The sequence below is a fragment of the Heliangelus exortis genome, chromosome 18 (assembly GCF_036169615.1).
Source record: "Heliangelus exortis chromosome 18, bHelExo1.hap1, whole genome shotgun sequence".
NCBI classification, from domain to species: domain Eukaryota; kingdom Metazoa; phylum Chordata; class Aves; order Apodiformes; family Trochilidae; genus Heliangelus; species Heliangelus exortis.
The window spans coordinates 14,979,430-14,995,197 of NC_092439.1; the positions used below are offsets into that span (position 1 = coordinate 14,979,430).

At 39.8% G+C, this 15,768-nt stretch overlaps 1 protein-coding gene across 1 annotated transcript in view; it reads left to right on the forward strand.

Annotated features, from left to right (window-relative positions):
* The first annotated feature begins 379 nt into the window (after positions 1–379).
* Positions 380–15,768, forward strand: part of LOC139804610 (mucin-2-like) — a 47,133-nt gene continuing 31,744 nt past the window's right edge. Inside the window, exons 1-20 of the mRNA XM_071762034.1 lie at positions 380–485; positions 1,783–2,047; positions 3,601–3,715; positions 4,384–4,474; positions 4,813–4,922; positions 5,135–5,351; positions 5,868–5,993; positions 6,639–6,756; positions 7,188–7,326; positions 7,967–8,077; positions 9,044–9,113; positions 9,768–9,905; positions 10,464–10,628; positions 11,215–11,309; positions 11,911–12,037; positions 12,582–12,837; positions 13,669–13,721; positions 14,005–14,117; positions 14,473–14,624; positions 15,087–15,225. Of these exons, the coding sequence (XP_071618135.1) occupies positions 416–485; positions 1,783–2,047; positions 3,601–3,715; positions 4,384–4,474; positions 4,813–4,922; positions 5,135–5,351; positions 5,868–5,993; positions 6,639–6,756; positions 7,188–7,326; positions 7,967–8,077; positions 9,044–9,113; positions 9,768–9,905; positions 10,464–10,628; positions 11,215–11,309; positions 11,911–12,037; positions 12,582–12,837; positions 13,669–13,721; positions 14,005–14,117; positions 14,473–14,624; positions 15,087–15,225 (2,670 nt within the window). The 5' untranslated portion in view covers positions 380–415. The remainder of the gene's footprint in view (positions 486–1,782; positions 2,048–3,600; positions 3,716–4,383; positions 4,475–4,812; positions 4,923–5,134; positions 5,352–5,867; positions 5,994–6,638; positions 6,757–7,187; positions 7,327–7,966; positions 8,078–9,043; positions 9,114–9,767; positions 9,906–10,463; positions 10,629–11,214; positions 11,310–11,910; positions 12,038–12,581; positions 12,838–13,668; positions 13,722–14,004; positions 14,118–14,472; positions 14,625–15,086; positions 15,226–15,768) is intronic.

Below are 15,768 nucleotides of genomic sequence, written 5' to 3' on the forward strand. Positions count from 1 at the left end.
TGCAAACCAAAAATCCTTTCCTTGAGGGTATCTCATCCTTCTGCATGGATGTGTTTGTTCAGCAACTCCAAAATTCCTTATTTGTTATAGGAGTTACTGAAAGGTAAACTTGGCGTGAGCATTTAAAGACTTTAAGAGCCCAGCATCCTGCAGAAGAAATGGAGCAATAAAAAAATGCATGATTACTGAATCAATATTGTACCATTTCCTGCATATTAAATTCCTTCATTTATGGTGAAAAATACCTGTCTGTTTACTTCTTATCTTCTGTAAATATCACGCCTATTTTTTTTTTACCCCTCCTCTTTCTTCCTCCCTTTGTATCTCCTCCCCTGTGATAGAATCAGTTGCATCAATGGATATTATATAAAGAAAAGTTTTCAGTGGAGCTCCCAGTTCACCTGCCTCAGCCACCATGGGGCTAAGAGCTCCCAGCCTGTTTCTGCTCTGGCTGGCTCTTTCCTATGCCAGTGAAATAAGGAAAGGTAAGCCCTAGAAATTAAATGGGAGCATCCTGGAAAGGGGGAAGAGAATTAAAATACCACTGCAGAGGTAGAAGGAGGTGTAGTGCATTTTAAGAAGATACCAGAGTTTTTTTTAAGGTGCCTTAAATTTCTTCAGTTACTGAGGGTACATGGCTGAGCCAGAACAGGTAGGGAGTGCTCTGTTTGGGGAGTTCAGTGCCTGCATCTACTGCAGGTGGATGGTTGAGCATTTGATTGCTTTGGAATGATATAAATGCTTTCTTTAAAAAGTGAATGTAGTAACATTGGACAAAACCAATTTTGTCATTCAGGACATTATTAGTCCATCTTTAAAAAGCTCTAATTTAATCCCTTTGTTATCAACTTTGAAGTGTTGAAGTGAAGCTTTCATTGAAAAAAAACTGTTCTGGGGGGAAAAAGTGATGAATCTTGTGCAGTGATCGTGTTTGAGGTATTGACCTTGGCCTTCTGTGTCTTGAATTCAGCAGAGGGAGGAAGGGATTCTCCTGCTGTGAGCTCTGGGAGAACCTCTGTGCAGCCTTCCCTCTGCTGGGCTGGATGGATGTGGGCTGGCTGATACCCACAAACTGGGGTCACTCTGGGGTCCCCGTGCTTGTGCTGCTTTCTCAAACCAAGCACTGCCAGAAAATCTTCTGTAGTGGCATGTGTGCTGTTGTTAATTTGACAAGCATCCAAAGTATGCTCAGTTTTTTATGTTCACCCCTCATCTACAACATCTTGAGGTGTATCAGGTGCTGTGTTATTTTGTATGTTTTTTTCTGGTCTATCTCCTGAAGAATTTCTATTCTGTAGTTGTAGAAATCACTCCTTCTGTTAAGAAAATAAGGAATTCTTTAAAAATTCCTGTGCACAAGTCCTTTCATAACTTTAGTTTTACTTGCCTTTCAGAGTAGGAGTGGTATTTCTTTGGTTTCCTGTTTCCTTTCCAGTGCATGTTGCATCAGGGAAGAAAACAGCCCTTAGAAATATTTACTGGTGCTGAAAACAACACTGTGATTCAGAATAAATTAATATGTTTGGCAGAGCACTGCTGCATTGCCCTGGTGCACCAGCTTGGGAGTGGTCAGAGGGTGAATTTTCCCCATCCTTCACCTCACTGAAGATGACAAGATGTGCCCAGCTCTCAGCAGTATTTCCCAAGGTTTTATTTTCCATTAGAGATTTGCATCCTCTGCTTCAGAGGGAAACACTTGCCAAGGCCTGAGAGCTGTGGAAGCTTGATGCCAGCTTGCTCATTTCACTTTTTCATGCCTATTTCTTTATCACCACTTTACAGGGAGGACAAGAAACCACGGGCACTATGTCTGCAGCACCTGGGGGAACAACCATTTCAAAACTTTTGATGGAGACATCTACCAATTCCCTGGCATTTGCGAGTACAACTTTGCCTCTGACTGCCGAGAGTCTTACAAGGAGTTCTCTGTCCACATCCAACGTGCTCTGAGCAGCAACAACCACCCTCAGATCCAGTACATTCTGATAAAAATCAAGGATGTCACAGTGTACCTGAGACCCAAGCTGGCTGTGGTGGATGGGAGGATGTAAGTGCCTTTAGTATTTCAGGATAATGTGCAGGGAGGATGAAAACAAGATTGATTCTTTACACAGCTGTCTGTATAGCATTCAGATAACTGCATTTCCACAAGCAAAAGGAAAAAAAAACCCAAAACCAAACCAAAACAAAAGCCCTTTGAATTCTAGGATAAAACTGGCTTTGAGGAGGGACTTCAGTATCAATAATCATTTCTGCACTGGCATAAAGGGTGATTTAAATGCCAGTCAGGAATAGGTTTGAGTTTATATTCATTTTCTGATTGTGCAGGAAGCAGTGCAGGTCATGAGACCTTTCACCATCATAGTTTCATTTGTTTTATTGTATCACCTTGAGTTTACCTCAGTAGGAGATCTGGTAAATCCCAAAAATGAAGATGCATTTCTCCAGAGTCTTTTTCTCTCATTAGCAGAACTGTAGCAGAAGAGAAGTGTTTTTATCCCTATATTAATGAACAGTTCTTTATGAACCAATGGTTATTCCTCAAGGGTTTATAACATATAATGGAGGTCAAAATACTTTGTCCTCCTCAAACATGGTAGCACAAGGAACAAATCTGGCACAATAACTGGTGCCAAGTGGTGTCTTACTACTTGTTGTAGTGTTTATATCTACACTCTGAAACAAGTGAAGCAAGTTACAGCTTAAGGAATAGTTCTGAAGATGGAAGAAACTGTTGGCATGACTTAGAATAATTAAAAAGCACCTTTCCCTTGTCATTGCAGGACTGGGTTTTGTACAGAACTCAGCTTTAACTCTGCAGTTTGGAGGCCTCTTCAATGAAAATACTTTCAAAGATAGAAAATAACACTCAGTTTCCTAAGGATCATATCAGAATGTATGACAAAATGGCATGAGGTTATAAAAAATGCATTTTTGTGCCAAATTAAGAGTCACTTTATTGTGTACTCAGGTCTTAAAAACAACTCCACAAAACCAAAAAAGTTTAGAAATCCTTTAAAACTGTTTTTCTCAAACAAAGCATATTTTTATTTCAGATACTTTTCATAAAGCAATAGATCTCTTCTGAATTGCAAAATAGTTTTTTGCTGCATGGGGGGTTCAGTTTTTTGTGAACAGTCCCTGTATCTTTCTTTTTGAATTATTTCTTGGGGAGGAAGATTCTTGCAAAGGAACATTTATTCCCTCTGAAATGGTTGTCAAGTCTTCTGGTAAAGAAAAGCTTCCAGTTATGGTGTTACTTTTTTCCTTAAAATAAGTTATCAGTGAGTGTTTGAATATCCTCTGCTAACACCACAAAGATCATGGGTTTTCCCAGGATATGACATTTCAACTTTTTTCTTAAAGAACCCTTGGAGAGGCTTTGCCTCTGAAGTTGCTTTTCCTTTCAAAGGCAATGAGTTACTGTGTCAAGTGTCAGGAAGAGGATTTTATGCCTCATTAAAGCAAGGCATCCTGTGTAGTTAGGATCAGGTAGACAGGGATTGGTTCCTCTATTCATTAAGGTATTTGGCTAATTATAGGCATTCCTGACCTCTTTATGTTTCTCTACTAATACAAAGTCTCTGATTTTCTTCCTAGTGTGAAGACACCTTACTACAGCTCTGGTCTGCTCATTGAGAGCAATGACATTTACACCAAGGTTTATGCCAAACTAGGCCTGATCCTGATATGGAATCAGGAAGATGCACTGATGGTGAGCAGGATCCAAGTATTTTATATTGGTCTTTCCTGGTTTCACAGACTGCTGGGTACTGAACAGAAGCAGAATGTCAGGAACTGAACAGTGTGAGAGTGTTGGGCTGACTCATCCCACTGAGGAGTAATTTGTTTTAAAAGCATAAAATTAACTTCTCTGCAATGTGACAGAGGCAGCAGCATGCCATGAAGATGATCTCACTGGTGTCAGGAAAGGAAGAAGCAGCTTTCTGAGAAATAGCTAAAGTTTGTGCTATCACACCCCCACAATCCAGTCTGCATTTTCCTTCATTTGACTGCCATAACCAACTTCTCTAATTCATAACAAAACTTAAATTTTATCCCAGTAGGGGAAAAAAAGGAGAAAAATGGAGTCCTGTGATTTTAAGAAAGCCTTTCTTTTCACCATTATCCCCATGGTGGTTACTGCCATTATTGAAATTCAGGAGTTTCAGTTACTTCTTTCTGTCTTCCATGTTGCTTTTTTTGCATCTTTGTGTTTATTAAAAATGTTATAAATTTATTTGCACTAGTGACTTTCCTAAGAGTTCTGAGTTCACCATCGCTCCTGTCACTTGGCAGCTTGCCTTTCAGGGAATGCTTTGGAATGTTTTCATGCTCCAGATAATTCTTTTCTGTTTTTTTCTTATTCTTCCCATTACCTAGGTGGAACTGGACAGCAAATTTAATAACCATACCTGTGGTCTCTGTGGGGATTACAATGGAGTTCCAATCTATGATGAGTTTATCAAGGGAGGTGAGTGGTCCTACAGGCAGCAGGTAGGATGAGAGAGCATCACAGGAGAGCAAGTTTCACCTCAGAGATTTCTGTGACTGCCTCATTATGTTCCATTGCTGCATTTCTGCTCTGATATTATTTTATTCCAGATGAATCATCTTGTCCTTTTCTCTCCTAGCCTTCTTTTCTTGTCACCACTTGGCACTTTTAAGCATGCCCAGACAGAATTCAGGGCAGAGCTCTGTGTCTGGCAGGCATATTTGATAGCATAAAACCTCTCTGTGATCAGTAGGGGTGTCACTGCCAATTTTGGGGGCTCAGCAAGTCCTTTTTGGCGTTTTTTTTCCCCCTCATAGTTGAGAGCTACAACTCAATTACATATGGGAACTTACAGAAGATCAGCAAACCTGGGGACAGATGTGAAGATCCTGATGAGACCCGGGCTCTTCCCAGCTGTACTGAGCATGTGAGTATCCCAGTGGTGAGAACCTTGCTTGGCTGCACGGACACATCCACAGGGAATCAGGACAGGGAAGGTTTGTCCCTCCCAGGGTAAACGGCTTCTTCTTTCCTTGAGTAACCTTTCTCCCTCAGAAAACAAGAGTTTTTACGACAAGGCAGGGAGTGTCTGGAAGCTCAGGTGCTCACAATCTCTTCAATATTCTTCCTCCTTCTCAGCGTGATGAGTGTGAGAGGCTGCTGACCTCCCCGGCCTTCGCCGACTGTCGCTTGCGGCTGAACCTGGAAATGTACATCCAGGCCTGCATGCAGGACAAGTGTTCCTGCGGGGGGAGCCAGGACTCCTTCTGCCTCTGCAGCACCATCTCCGAGTACTCCCGGCAGTGTTCACACGCGGGGGGCCGGCCCGGGGAATGGAGGACGCAAAACTTCTGCCGTAAGCACCTAAAAAATTGTTACAAAGAAACAAGCGTTTCCTGGATGTAGAACTGTGAAACATTTTAATTTTATTTTATTTTATTTTATTTTATTTTATTTTCCCTAAAACTCTACGCATGTTTTTTAAATTCCACACTGGGAGTGCAATAAAGCACATACTGTGTCCTTCCTGTTTTCTTCTTCTGTTACCCTTGTTATTAAGAATTCTTTTTCAGCAAGTAAAAAAACCAAACTGTTTCCACAAAAAAAATGTCAGGTCTGGTGCTACAAATTATCTGGAATAATTTGATCTATTTGAGACCAAACTAATAATAACAATAACCATAAAAATAACAAATAAATAACCATAAAAGTACTGATAACCACAAAAAGCAGGGAAGGCAGTTCAGCATCAGATCAACACGTTTTGCCACGGGACATCTCTGGCTTGGGGAGTGCAGGGGGTGCCATCAGTGGTTTCTGAGGAGTGATGGGATTTGCACTAAAGTAACTGGTGGTGTTCTCATTCCTTTAGCCAAGACCTGTCCTGATACCATGATATATAAAGAAAGCAGCTCCCCCTGCATGGATACATGCTCACACTTGGAGATCAGCAGCCTTTGTGAGGAACACTACATGGATGGCTGTTTCTGTCCTGAAGGCAAGTGTTATTTTACTTGTTATACATGAAAAAACATAAAAGAGCTCTGGCAAGAGAGGTCATAAATGAAATATTAAATGTATTCCAATTATATATTAAAAACAAATACTACTCATTATTTCCCCCTTACAAGAACATATTTATAGTGTTTTTAAAAAGTGGGTAACAATTGATTAATTAATTAATTAATTTTATAGTTAAATTATGATTTTTTAATAGAAAATCATGATTTTGGGGTTGAATAGTTCTGAGACAATGGACATCATTTGCCTGGAGAGTGATAATGTGGGGTCAGTGGGGGATAATGTCAGAGTTATTGTCAACCTTAGGAAATATTACAGTAGTAGTCTGTGGAATATGCCAGAAGGGCTGAAAATCTAAGCATGTAAAATTCTGAGTTTGTTCTTCTATACTTACACTAAGCTTTTCATCCCTGTGTAGTTTCATAAGTGGGTAGACTTAGATTTTCAAAGCTGGATAAAGGTGTTTTCCATGTCTTACATTACAACAAGTAGAAACAGTTTTGATAATCTCAGCCTCTGCTTTCTATGTCAAGTTGAGAGCATTCCTCTTCTCTGAGTTTCCCCTCTGTGGAGATTGGTTATTCCAGAAAGAGCTGGAACAGTTTCCTGTTGTGCTTTCCAGGAACTGTATATGATGATATTACTGAAAAAGGCTGCATACCTGTTAGCCAGTGCCACTGCAAGCTCCATGGAAAGCAGTATTCACCTGGAGAAAGCATTACCAATGAATGTGAGGAATGGTAAGGACCATGGGGGGCTGTTTATACCCTTCCTTGGAATGCTGGAAACGGGGCTGCATTTTCCAGTCTCCCACTTAGTCACAGGAGACTTCCCCAAAACGTTCTGAACTTCATGTTTGTGTTGTGCAAGCAATTTTTTGAAAAGGTTTCTTGTCTTATGGCATTCTACAGAGGCAAAATCTTAAGGAAATGGCCAAGGATGCTAAATTTAAAACAGCTGGGGATATCTTGATGCTTGCTCTAAGCTGCTGTAGTATCTATGAACTTTGATTATTTTTCTGTTTATAGCACTTGTAATTCAGCCTGTAATTCGGGCTAAGTTTAAAACAACTGGGGATATCTTGTTGCTTGCTGGGTAGATACCTGTAGATGCTTTCAGTGCTCTAAGCTGTGGCAGTATCCATGAACTTTGATTATTTTTCTGTTTATAGCACATGTAATTCAGGCAGATGGACATGCAAAGATTTACCCTGTCCAGGCAGATGCTCAGTGGAAGGAGGTTCCCATATCACCACCTTTGATGGGAAGAAATACACCTTCCATGGAGACTGTTACTATGTGCTGACCAAGGTACTGGGTGTACTCTAGGGCTCTCTTAAAAATGCAAGGGTCTGTGTGCTGTGTGACAGCTGCCACTTGGTGGTTTCCTCATTTTTTTAAGGGATGAAGGAAGCAGAAATGCCAAAAGCTGTAGTGGTAAGGTCAGGATGGGCTGTAATAACCCTGAGGGGAGGCTGGACATGACTGCAATGGCCGTTTAACTCAGGCAGGTAGGAGGCCAGGGAAAGCTGTCATAATTCAACGGAGTCCTTCATATATAGGAAATCAAAGGATGGCTGTAGCTGCATGGATGGGTAAACTGCAAAAATTACTAGTTCCCAGGATTAGAACTCAGCTAGTTCTGTAATAGCTGTTCCTCTGTCTGAGTCTCAAAGTCAGGGAAAGGACTGGGCAGGCATTTTATTCATCTCTCCCTAAAATATCTGGCACCTGTTCTTCTAGTGAACAACAAAGATCTTGCTGGACTACAAATCACACCACTGGATTGGTTTGAAAGATGGTTTAGCTTCCAGAGCCACAGCTGAAATTGCTTAGTGGCTAAGTTCTATGGTAATTGTTATTGTAACCAGTGACTTTAGTCCTTGTTTTGGAAATCCTCTTGTGAGATTTTTGATTGCATTAATGGGCATTTCTTTCCCTGTGCTTGCAGGGTGCTGTAAATGACAGTCATGCTCTCCTGGCAGAGCTGGCTCCCTGTGGCTCCACACTCAGGCAGACCTGTTTGAAGACTGTTGTGCTGTTAGCAGACAACAAAAAGAATGTAAGTGTTTTGTGAGTTCTGCAAGATTTGCTGAAAACTGATGTATTTCCCTTACTGTGGAGCACTGAGTAGTTCTGGAGCTGCTGCTGTGGATAGATAAGGCACCTCAGACAGGCTGAAAGTCAACTCAGGCTTCTGTCCTGAGAACTCAGAACAGACCTAAACTGAACAAAAGATGATATTCAAATAAACTGACTTTTTCCCTTCTTGTTTTTATTGCTCTTTGCTATGTGAGTATTGTCACTGCATTCCAGGATGGAAATAAAAGTACCATTCTTCCATCCATCCATCCATCCATCCACCCACCCATCCATCCATCCCACTTTACTCAGATACAATTCTATAGATCTTTTTCAGAAGAGATCCCATCTTTGCATGGTGATGCAATCCAACCTTTTTAAATAAGTAAATTTTCATTCAATTTCATTTGGTTATAGGAATATCTAGACTATATTTACAAATAATTTTACATACATGTACTCATATTTTTCCTTCCAAGTTTCTAGCCTTCCATATCATTACCAGCATAACTAGTACAAAACCAAACCATGTCAGAAACCCATCATTTTATGTTTCTGCAGTAGCATTTTATTGGAAGTTTAATAAACTGCTTTCTTGCCATGCCAGAATCATACTAAACAATTACACTGAAACTGTGGCCTATGTTTTATAGGGAATTGCTATGGATCTTGAAGGCCCAATATTTTCTTTTACTTGCTGAGGCCAAGATGCGGAAGCTTTACCTTTTGTTACTGCTATAAATTGTGTAGATGAAACACTGAACAGCAAGACTGAACCTCACTTGTATCCTCCAGGTCTGCTGCCACATTCAGTTTTCAGACAGATTCTTCCTCTCAAAGAAATCAAGCTCTAGTCACTGTCTAAATGTGTAAAAAGTCTCCCTGTATATTAGTTCATTTCCCTCTCAGTCCCTGGAACCTCACTGATCCATTTGCTCTTCCACAGGTGGTGGCTTTCAGATCAGATGGCAGTGTGCTGCTGAATGAGATGACAGTGAATGTGCCTCATGTGTCAGGTAATGGAGCACAGCCTGGTTCCTCGTGTCACACAGATGACTTCTCATCTGGTGGTGAATTTTTTCAGAGGCAAAAGTGGAAAAGAGGCATAGGAAATTTGTCCAGATTTTGGAACAGCTGAGAACTTTCCAGATCAGCATTTTCTTTGGTTCTGTGATTCTAATTAGGAAGCCCAACTTCTCCATCATGAATTTGTATGTCAGTTCTGCTGATTTTTCTATAATGGATTGATTAACTCATGTATAAGCATCTAACATTTTAGTAGGAGTAGTATTGGGTCTATTGGACTACTAACTAATGGACTGACAGTCTGTTTGCAGAGGTGTCTGCTACTCTATGCAACAGTGCTTGGAAAATACTTTCTCACAAAATCTCTTGCTCTTCAGCTTGCTCAGCATTAATGAATTGGCATTCAGGCTGTACTGCAGAAAAGCTGAATTTGGTTCTGATTCCAGGGCTGAGTCATTACAGGGAATCATCTTGTTAATCAGTGAGGACCAGCACTGTATGTATTTTACCAGTGATTTTTAGAGGTACAGTAAGATTAATCTCAGAGTGTTCATGACAGGTGATATCTCAGAATCTAGAAAGAAGAGTTTCTCTTGGCAGCCTCCCTGTGTGTTTACTGCACAGTTTCATGTCCTGTTTTCCAGCCAGCTTCTCAGTATTCAAGCCATCTTCTTCCTACCTTCTTGTACAAACCTCTTCTGGGCTTCAGCTGCAGATTCAGCTCCTTCCAGTCATGCAGCTGTTTGTGACTGTGGATCAATCAGCTCAAGGAAAACTTCAAGGCAAGTATCTCTTCAAGTGGAAAAAAGAGAAAGCCAGGCTGTTTCACAGCTGTAGAGTTATGTGTTTTTTAAATGGGAGATAAGTTGTGCTACTTAATGATTCAGGGGCAGGAAACTAAAATCAGAACCCAAAACACTGAAAGGGAATTCACTCAAGCAAACTAGAAATGCATCTTTATTATTTCTATTGAATTGACCTATCACTCCAGTGCCAGTAAATGAATGTTTCTTAAAATATTTGTTAATTTTCAACTATCCATAAAACCAGGCTTTGGGTGCATTTTGTGGTTTTAAAACCAGCAGGAAGCATAGAGGTCAGGGTGGTGATCTCCTGAGGCAGAGGCATCTTCATGAAGACTGCTCTTCCCAGTAGGTTAAACATTTAAAACAGGGCTCCTAAGCACTCAGTTCTTAAGGCATGCATTAATATTGAGGTGGAATAATCACCTGTATGAATTTCTGTTTCTAGTATTTGTGATCAGTTGTCCCTTTCTCTTTGACCTTTTAGAGTAAGAATGAATAGTAATTAGATAAAATGTTGAATTTCTTTTTCAATAGGTCTTTGTGGAAACTTTAATGGCATGGAAGGTGATGACTTTAAAACAACCAGTGGGCTTGTAGAAGCTACAGGATCTGCCTTTGCTAATTTATGGAAAGCTCAGTCCACCTGTAAAGATCAGGTGGAAAAGCTGGAAGACCCCTGCAGTCTCAGCATTGAAAGTGGTAAGGCAGAGGGTTGACTTTGGGCAAAAAGAGCAGTTTATTCCTGATTACTGCAGCTGGCTTGTAAGAGTTGCAGTGTGGCACTGAAGCTTTTTGACAGGACTATCAAATTAATAATTTGTTTCTGAAAGTATGAGGACTGGTTTCCCACCAAATTGAACTGAAATTTTATGAAGTGATTGCAGAGGAATCCTGAGCTGGAAGATAGGGAAGCAACATCATTCATTTGTATTTTCTGCAAAAGCATCTTGTATTCCCTAGTACTATTTATCACTGTGTTTAACTTAGCTGTATGGTCCCCAGATGGAAAGCACTGCCACAGTTCCATGTAGAGAAGTTGCAGTTGTGAAATATGATTTTTAATTTTATGATTGTGCATCCAACTGCTAGAGAACTGAATCAGAAAATAGAAAATATATGTACAGAGATTGCATGTAATTTCTCCACTCCCCAAAGCGTACACAATTCCCTCATTGGTATTGTTCATTGTGTTTATGAGACAACACAACCAGAAGTAGCACAAGGAAGTTAGGTAAATACAATGATTAAAATTCAATAACTTCATTTTTCTCCTTTTATTTTGCAGCAAATTATGCTGAGCATTGGTGCTCTTTGCTGAAAAACTCAGAGGGTCCTTTTGCAAGATGTCACTCGGCCATTGATCCTTCAGAATACTATAAGGTATTGCAACCTAGCACTGGTTTTAGTAGTGCTTTATTTCAGACAGATTGCTGAAGGCATTTAGCACAGTTCCAGCATTTAACACAACACTGAGTAGCCTGCCCATAAGAGCTGGTGAAGTTTTTGCAGTGATTAACTGAGGCAGCAAAGCACTCATCCAAAGCATCTCCTATGATGAGATTCTTACAGAGTGCTGCTGAAGAAAAAGGTTGATTTCTTTTCATCTTTTACGTTTTGATTTGTATTTAATCTGCATTTTTGTTGGGCTGGATTTTGAACTGAAAAGATGCAAGAGGTGCAGGTGTGCAGAGAAAGTTTAAGTCTAGTCTTAGACACTATTTGCTCTTAGCTAAGCAAAAAAAGGTAAATACGTATTAGGTTTCTGTATTTGTTGAAACGTAACACCAAATAATTTTCATACCAGAATTTCAATGGTTTTTTTTCCCCCATACTCATCACTGTTGAGCAGAAAATGAAGCTTACCTGAGGAAAAAAAAAGAAGAAATTGCTAATTCTTTGCTTGTACCTGGAACATACTTTACATCAACTGAGTTGTCCATTGGTTTCTTGTGGGATTACTGATCCTTTTGTTCTTTTTCAGAAATGTAAATATGACACCTGTCTATGTGAAGACAATGAAGAATGCTTGTGTGCTGCCCTGTCCTCTTACTCAAGAGCCTGTGCTTTCAAAGGAATTATACTGGGAGGCTGGAGAAAAAGTGTCTGCAGTAAGTAGTGGAACTGTATTCCCTTTGGAATTAATTAGTCAGGAGAAATAAACAGGTTCTCTCTGGTCTGGTTATCAGTGATCTGAATGTTAAGGGATTTGGAGTATCTTAGAAAGGTCCAGTGGACTTAAAGGAGAAGTAGAAAGCAATATTTTGCACTTTTGCCTTCTTTCCCCATTTAAATAATAATGCCATGAAGCTTCTACATTGCCTTAGTTTACCAGTGCCTTTGTGTATCACTGTGCTTGCTTTTCACAAACTGCTGTGTTGCTGAGTTTCCTAGATCTTGCCTTCTCTCTGATTACTGGTGTATGAAACCCATGTAGGTATGAAAGTAGAAACTACTGGTAGCAGTTAAAAATACTTCAAATGGTAAATGAAGTTAGCATAGCATTACTTGTGACTTACAGTAGATTTGTACTGTAATAAAATCTGAGGACTTACTTTTACATAATTCACAGGCAAAGAAACAAAAATGGAAATGTCAAGGTTACCTTGCCAATCCTTCATTCCTTATTTATCAATTTATTTATTGTCCCTCCAGCTAGTGAAGTGTCTGCCTGCCCTGGGAACCAAGTCTTCCTTTACAACCTTACAATGTGCCAGCAAACCTGTCGTTCCCTTGCTGATGGTGAAAAGCACTGCTTGCCAGACTTTGCTCCTGTGGATGGCTGTGGCTGCCCATATAACACATACCTGGATAACCAGGGGGCCTGTGTGCCCATCTCCAGCTGCCCCTGTTACTACAAGGGATCCTACCTGGAGGCAGGGGAATATGTCACAAAAGATGGAGAACGTTGGTATGTTTCACAGGGGCTTCTTCTCTGGGGAGGGGGGTAAAAGCTCTTTTAAAATGTGCTTATTACCCATCAGCTGCTTTAGCTGCTTGTGGTGCTTTAGTGAACATTTGTAATGTCCCACACCATCTCCAGGCTGAGCAAAGCATCATTCTGCTGCAGATTTATTTATTTAATTTATGAACACTTGAGAAGTGCAGCTCTGGGGGTTTGAGTCCTGCCTGCACAGATGAACTCAAGCTGCATTCTTAGCAGGGCTTTGCTGAGCAGAGGGGTAAGAGGGAGACAAAAGGACACCTACAATGTGAAATTGATTTCTCCTTTTCTGTCAGAGACAGATTGGTTGTGTTTTCCACTGAAGGAAGGTCCCCTTGATATGTATTTACTGTACCATAGGCTTTTGAAAGCAACTTTCATGATTCTGGTATTTTGATAATGAACTCTGGCACCTCTTTGCTTCAAGTGGTGAAATACTTCCTTCTCTCATTTGGCAAATGAAGCATACAGGCCAATAAATTTGCAGTGTAAGAGCTGCAAATAGGGATGAAAGTATATTGTGTGAAGACTTTGATTTAAATTATCATTACTATCTGTTTCCTGACTCATCAAAAAGAATAGAATCAAGCTTTACTAGAATAGCTGTCATTCCTTAAAACATCATCTTTCTGTCCCCTATGCCCAAAATCTTGCTACCCTTTCTTTCCAAGTGAAAACTCACGATTGGGTTACAGTAGAGTTCACCTAGAAATCTCATTAGATGCTACACAGGACCTCTGTGATAAATACTGAAATTTATATAAACAAACCCTTTGATTTCTCTCACTTCTTTTCCAGTGTTTGCCGAAATGCAAAGGTTCAGTGCACTTCAGTGACAGTAAGACTGAGAAGTAAGTTGCATTCTGTAAAGTAAATTAAAAACCACAACCCAAACTCCAAACTCAAACCTCAACTTTCCACTTGAATTCTCCAATTATTTATTTTGCATGTTTGTTTTTTATCTTTCTGTGAAAGAGTTCTGCATTCCCACTTCGTTTTGTCTTCACTGAGCATCTTATTTTCTCCTAAGAAAAAGCTTTCATGAGGACAGATTTCTGTCTCAGTAGCTACCACCTTTCATAGACATTTCTTTTGCCTTTTCTTGAGTCACTGAGCCCACAATGTGCCTTCCAGGTAGAACAACAGAATGTTCTTCTAACAAGACCTACTTTGACTGTGAGGCATCCACAGAGTGGAGTTGGCAAACACCTGCACAACTCAGCTGTCACACTCCCCTAACTGAGCACGTATGTACTCCATTTTTTGCAATATCATGATTCCTTTATGCTACATTCTGAACCTGAGAGTGCAACACAGAAAATGGTGTTGTAGCCAACAGTTTTTTCTCCTTGGCTTAGTTCTCCTTTCTTTTCTCACAGTGTTTCCTCCCCTTTATCATACCTCCCAAGTGAAATATCATTTCAGTTCTTAGGCAATTAAAAAAAAAAAAAAATTAAAATATTAGAAACCTAGGAAGAAAAATCTTCTAAAACTAATCAATATTAGTTTGGTTACAAATGTAGGTTTTACCAGAATGCTTATGAATAAGTGGAAAAAACTGAGTGTTTTTATTAACAAACATTTTCATTTTCTATTCCTTAGTTCCAGGCAGAGTGTGTCTCAGGCTGTGTGTGTCCTGAAGGTCTTTTTGATGATGGGAGAGGGGGCTGTGTTGAGGAGAAGGACTGCCCATGTGTTCATAACAACCAGTGGTATTCTTCTGGACAGAGAGTTACAGTGGACTGCAACACCTGGTAAGTTATAATTTTGTACTCTTTTTCTAGAATATATTCTATGCAGTAAATCAAGAGTCATCTGGAGGCTTACGTACTACAGTGGTTGCAAGGGCTGCACATATAAACCTTTATTTTCAGGCACACTTTTTGGTATCTGAGGAAATGCAGACTGTATTCAAAATCCTGGGCTTATTACCCAGTATTTTGAAAAGCTCTGTTTTCAATAGGCAGCTCTTATTGGGAAAGTACACTTATTTTTTTAATATAAATGCTATCAAATCTAAAAACCATACCTGTCTAGAGTTACAAATCATGTCTTAAAGACAGGCTGAACTATTCACATTGAGACTTAAGATATTCTAATACTGAAATGGTTATTGTGCACAACATCACATTGTATCAGGCAGCTTGGTTTGTTCTGCAGGGTTCCAAACAGCACACTCATGACATCTGAAATTCAACTCTTCTGCTCTCTTCTAGTACCTGCCAAAAAGGGGGGTGGAGCTGCACTAAAAATGTTTGTTATGGAACTTGTATGATATATGGAAGTGGCCACTATATCACCTTTGATGGAAGATTTTATGACTTTGATGGGAGCTGTGAATATGTGGCTACTCAGGTAATGCTCATCAGGAGGACTGAAATGGCAATTGATTGCCTTGAAGATTCACTTTCCTCTTTGCTTTTGCCATTTCTTATTGCCTGCCATGATTGTTCCTGAGGTGTCTGCACATTCTGCCAATATAAATTCTGTGTTTTCAGTGCAGCTGTGTGAATGCTTGCATATTTTTCTGATACCCTGGTCAGAAATTGTGTGTAACAGGACTATTCTAGAGTGAGAACTAACAGCTTATTGTCAGTTGTGAAATAAATCAAAATCCTCAGTTTACAAAACAAAGATATATTTGAAGATGCCTTCCTTATTATGTTTTATTGTCCCCCATGTTTCACAGGAGTTACTACACATGGAACTGTACCAACTCTTAATAAGTGTGCAGAGATATATCTCAGTGTGTCTGTAAAAATATATGTATGCAGCCTTTCACACAGGAAACAGAAGTAACTATTTGTGCATTGTGGAGGTTTAAATTATTACAATTATTATTACATTACATTATTACTATAAAAATGAACATTCTACCTAATATTGTTGATGCTAATT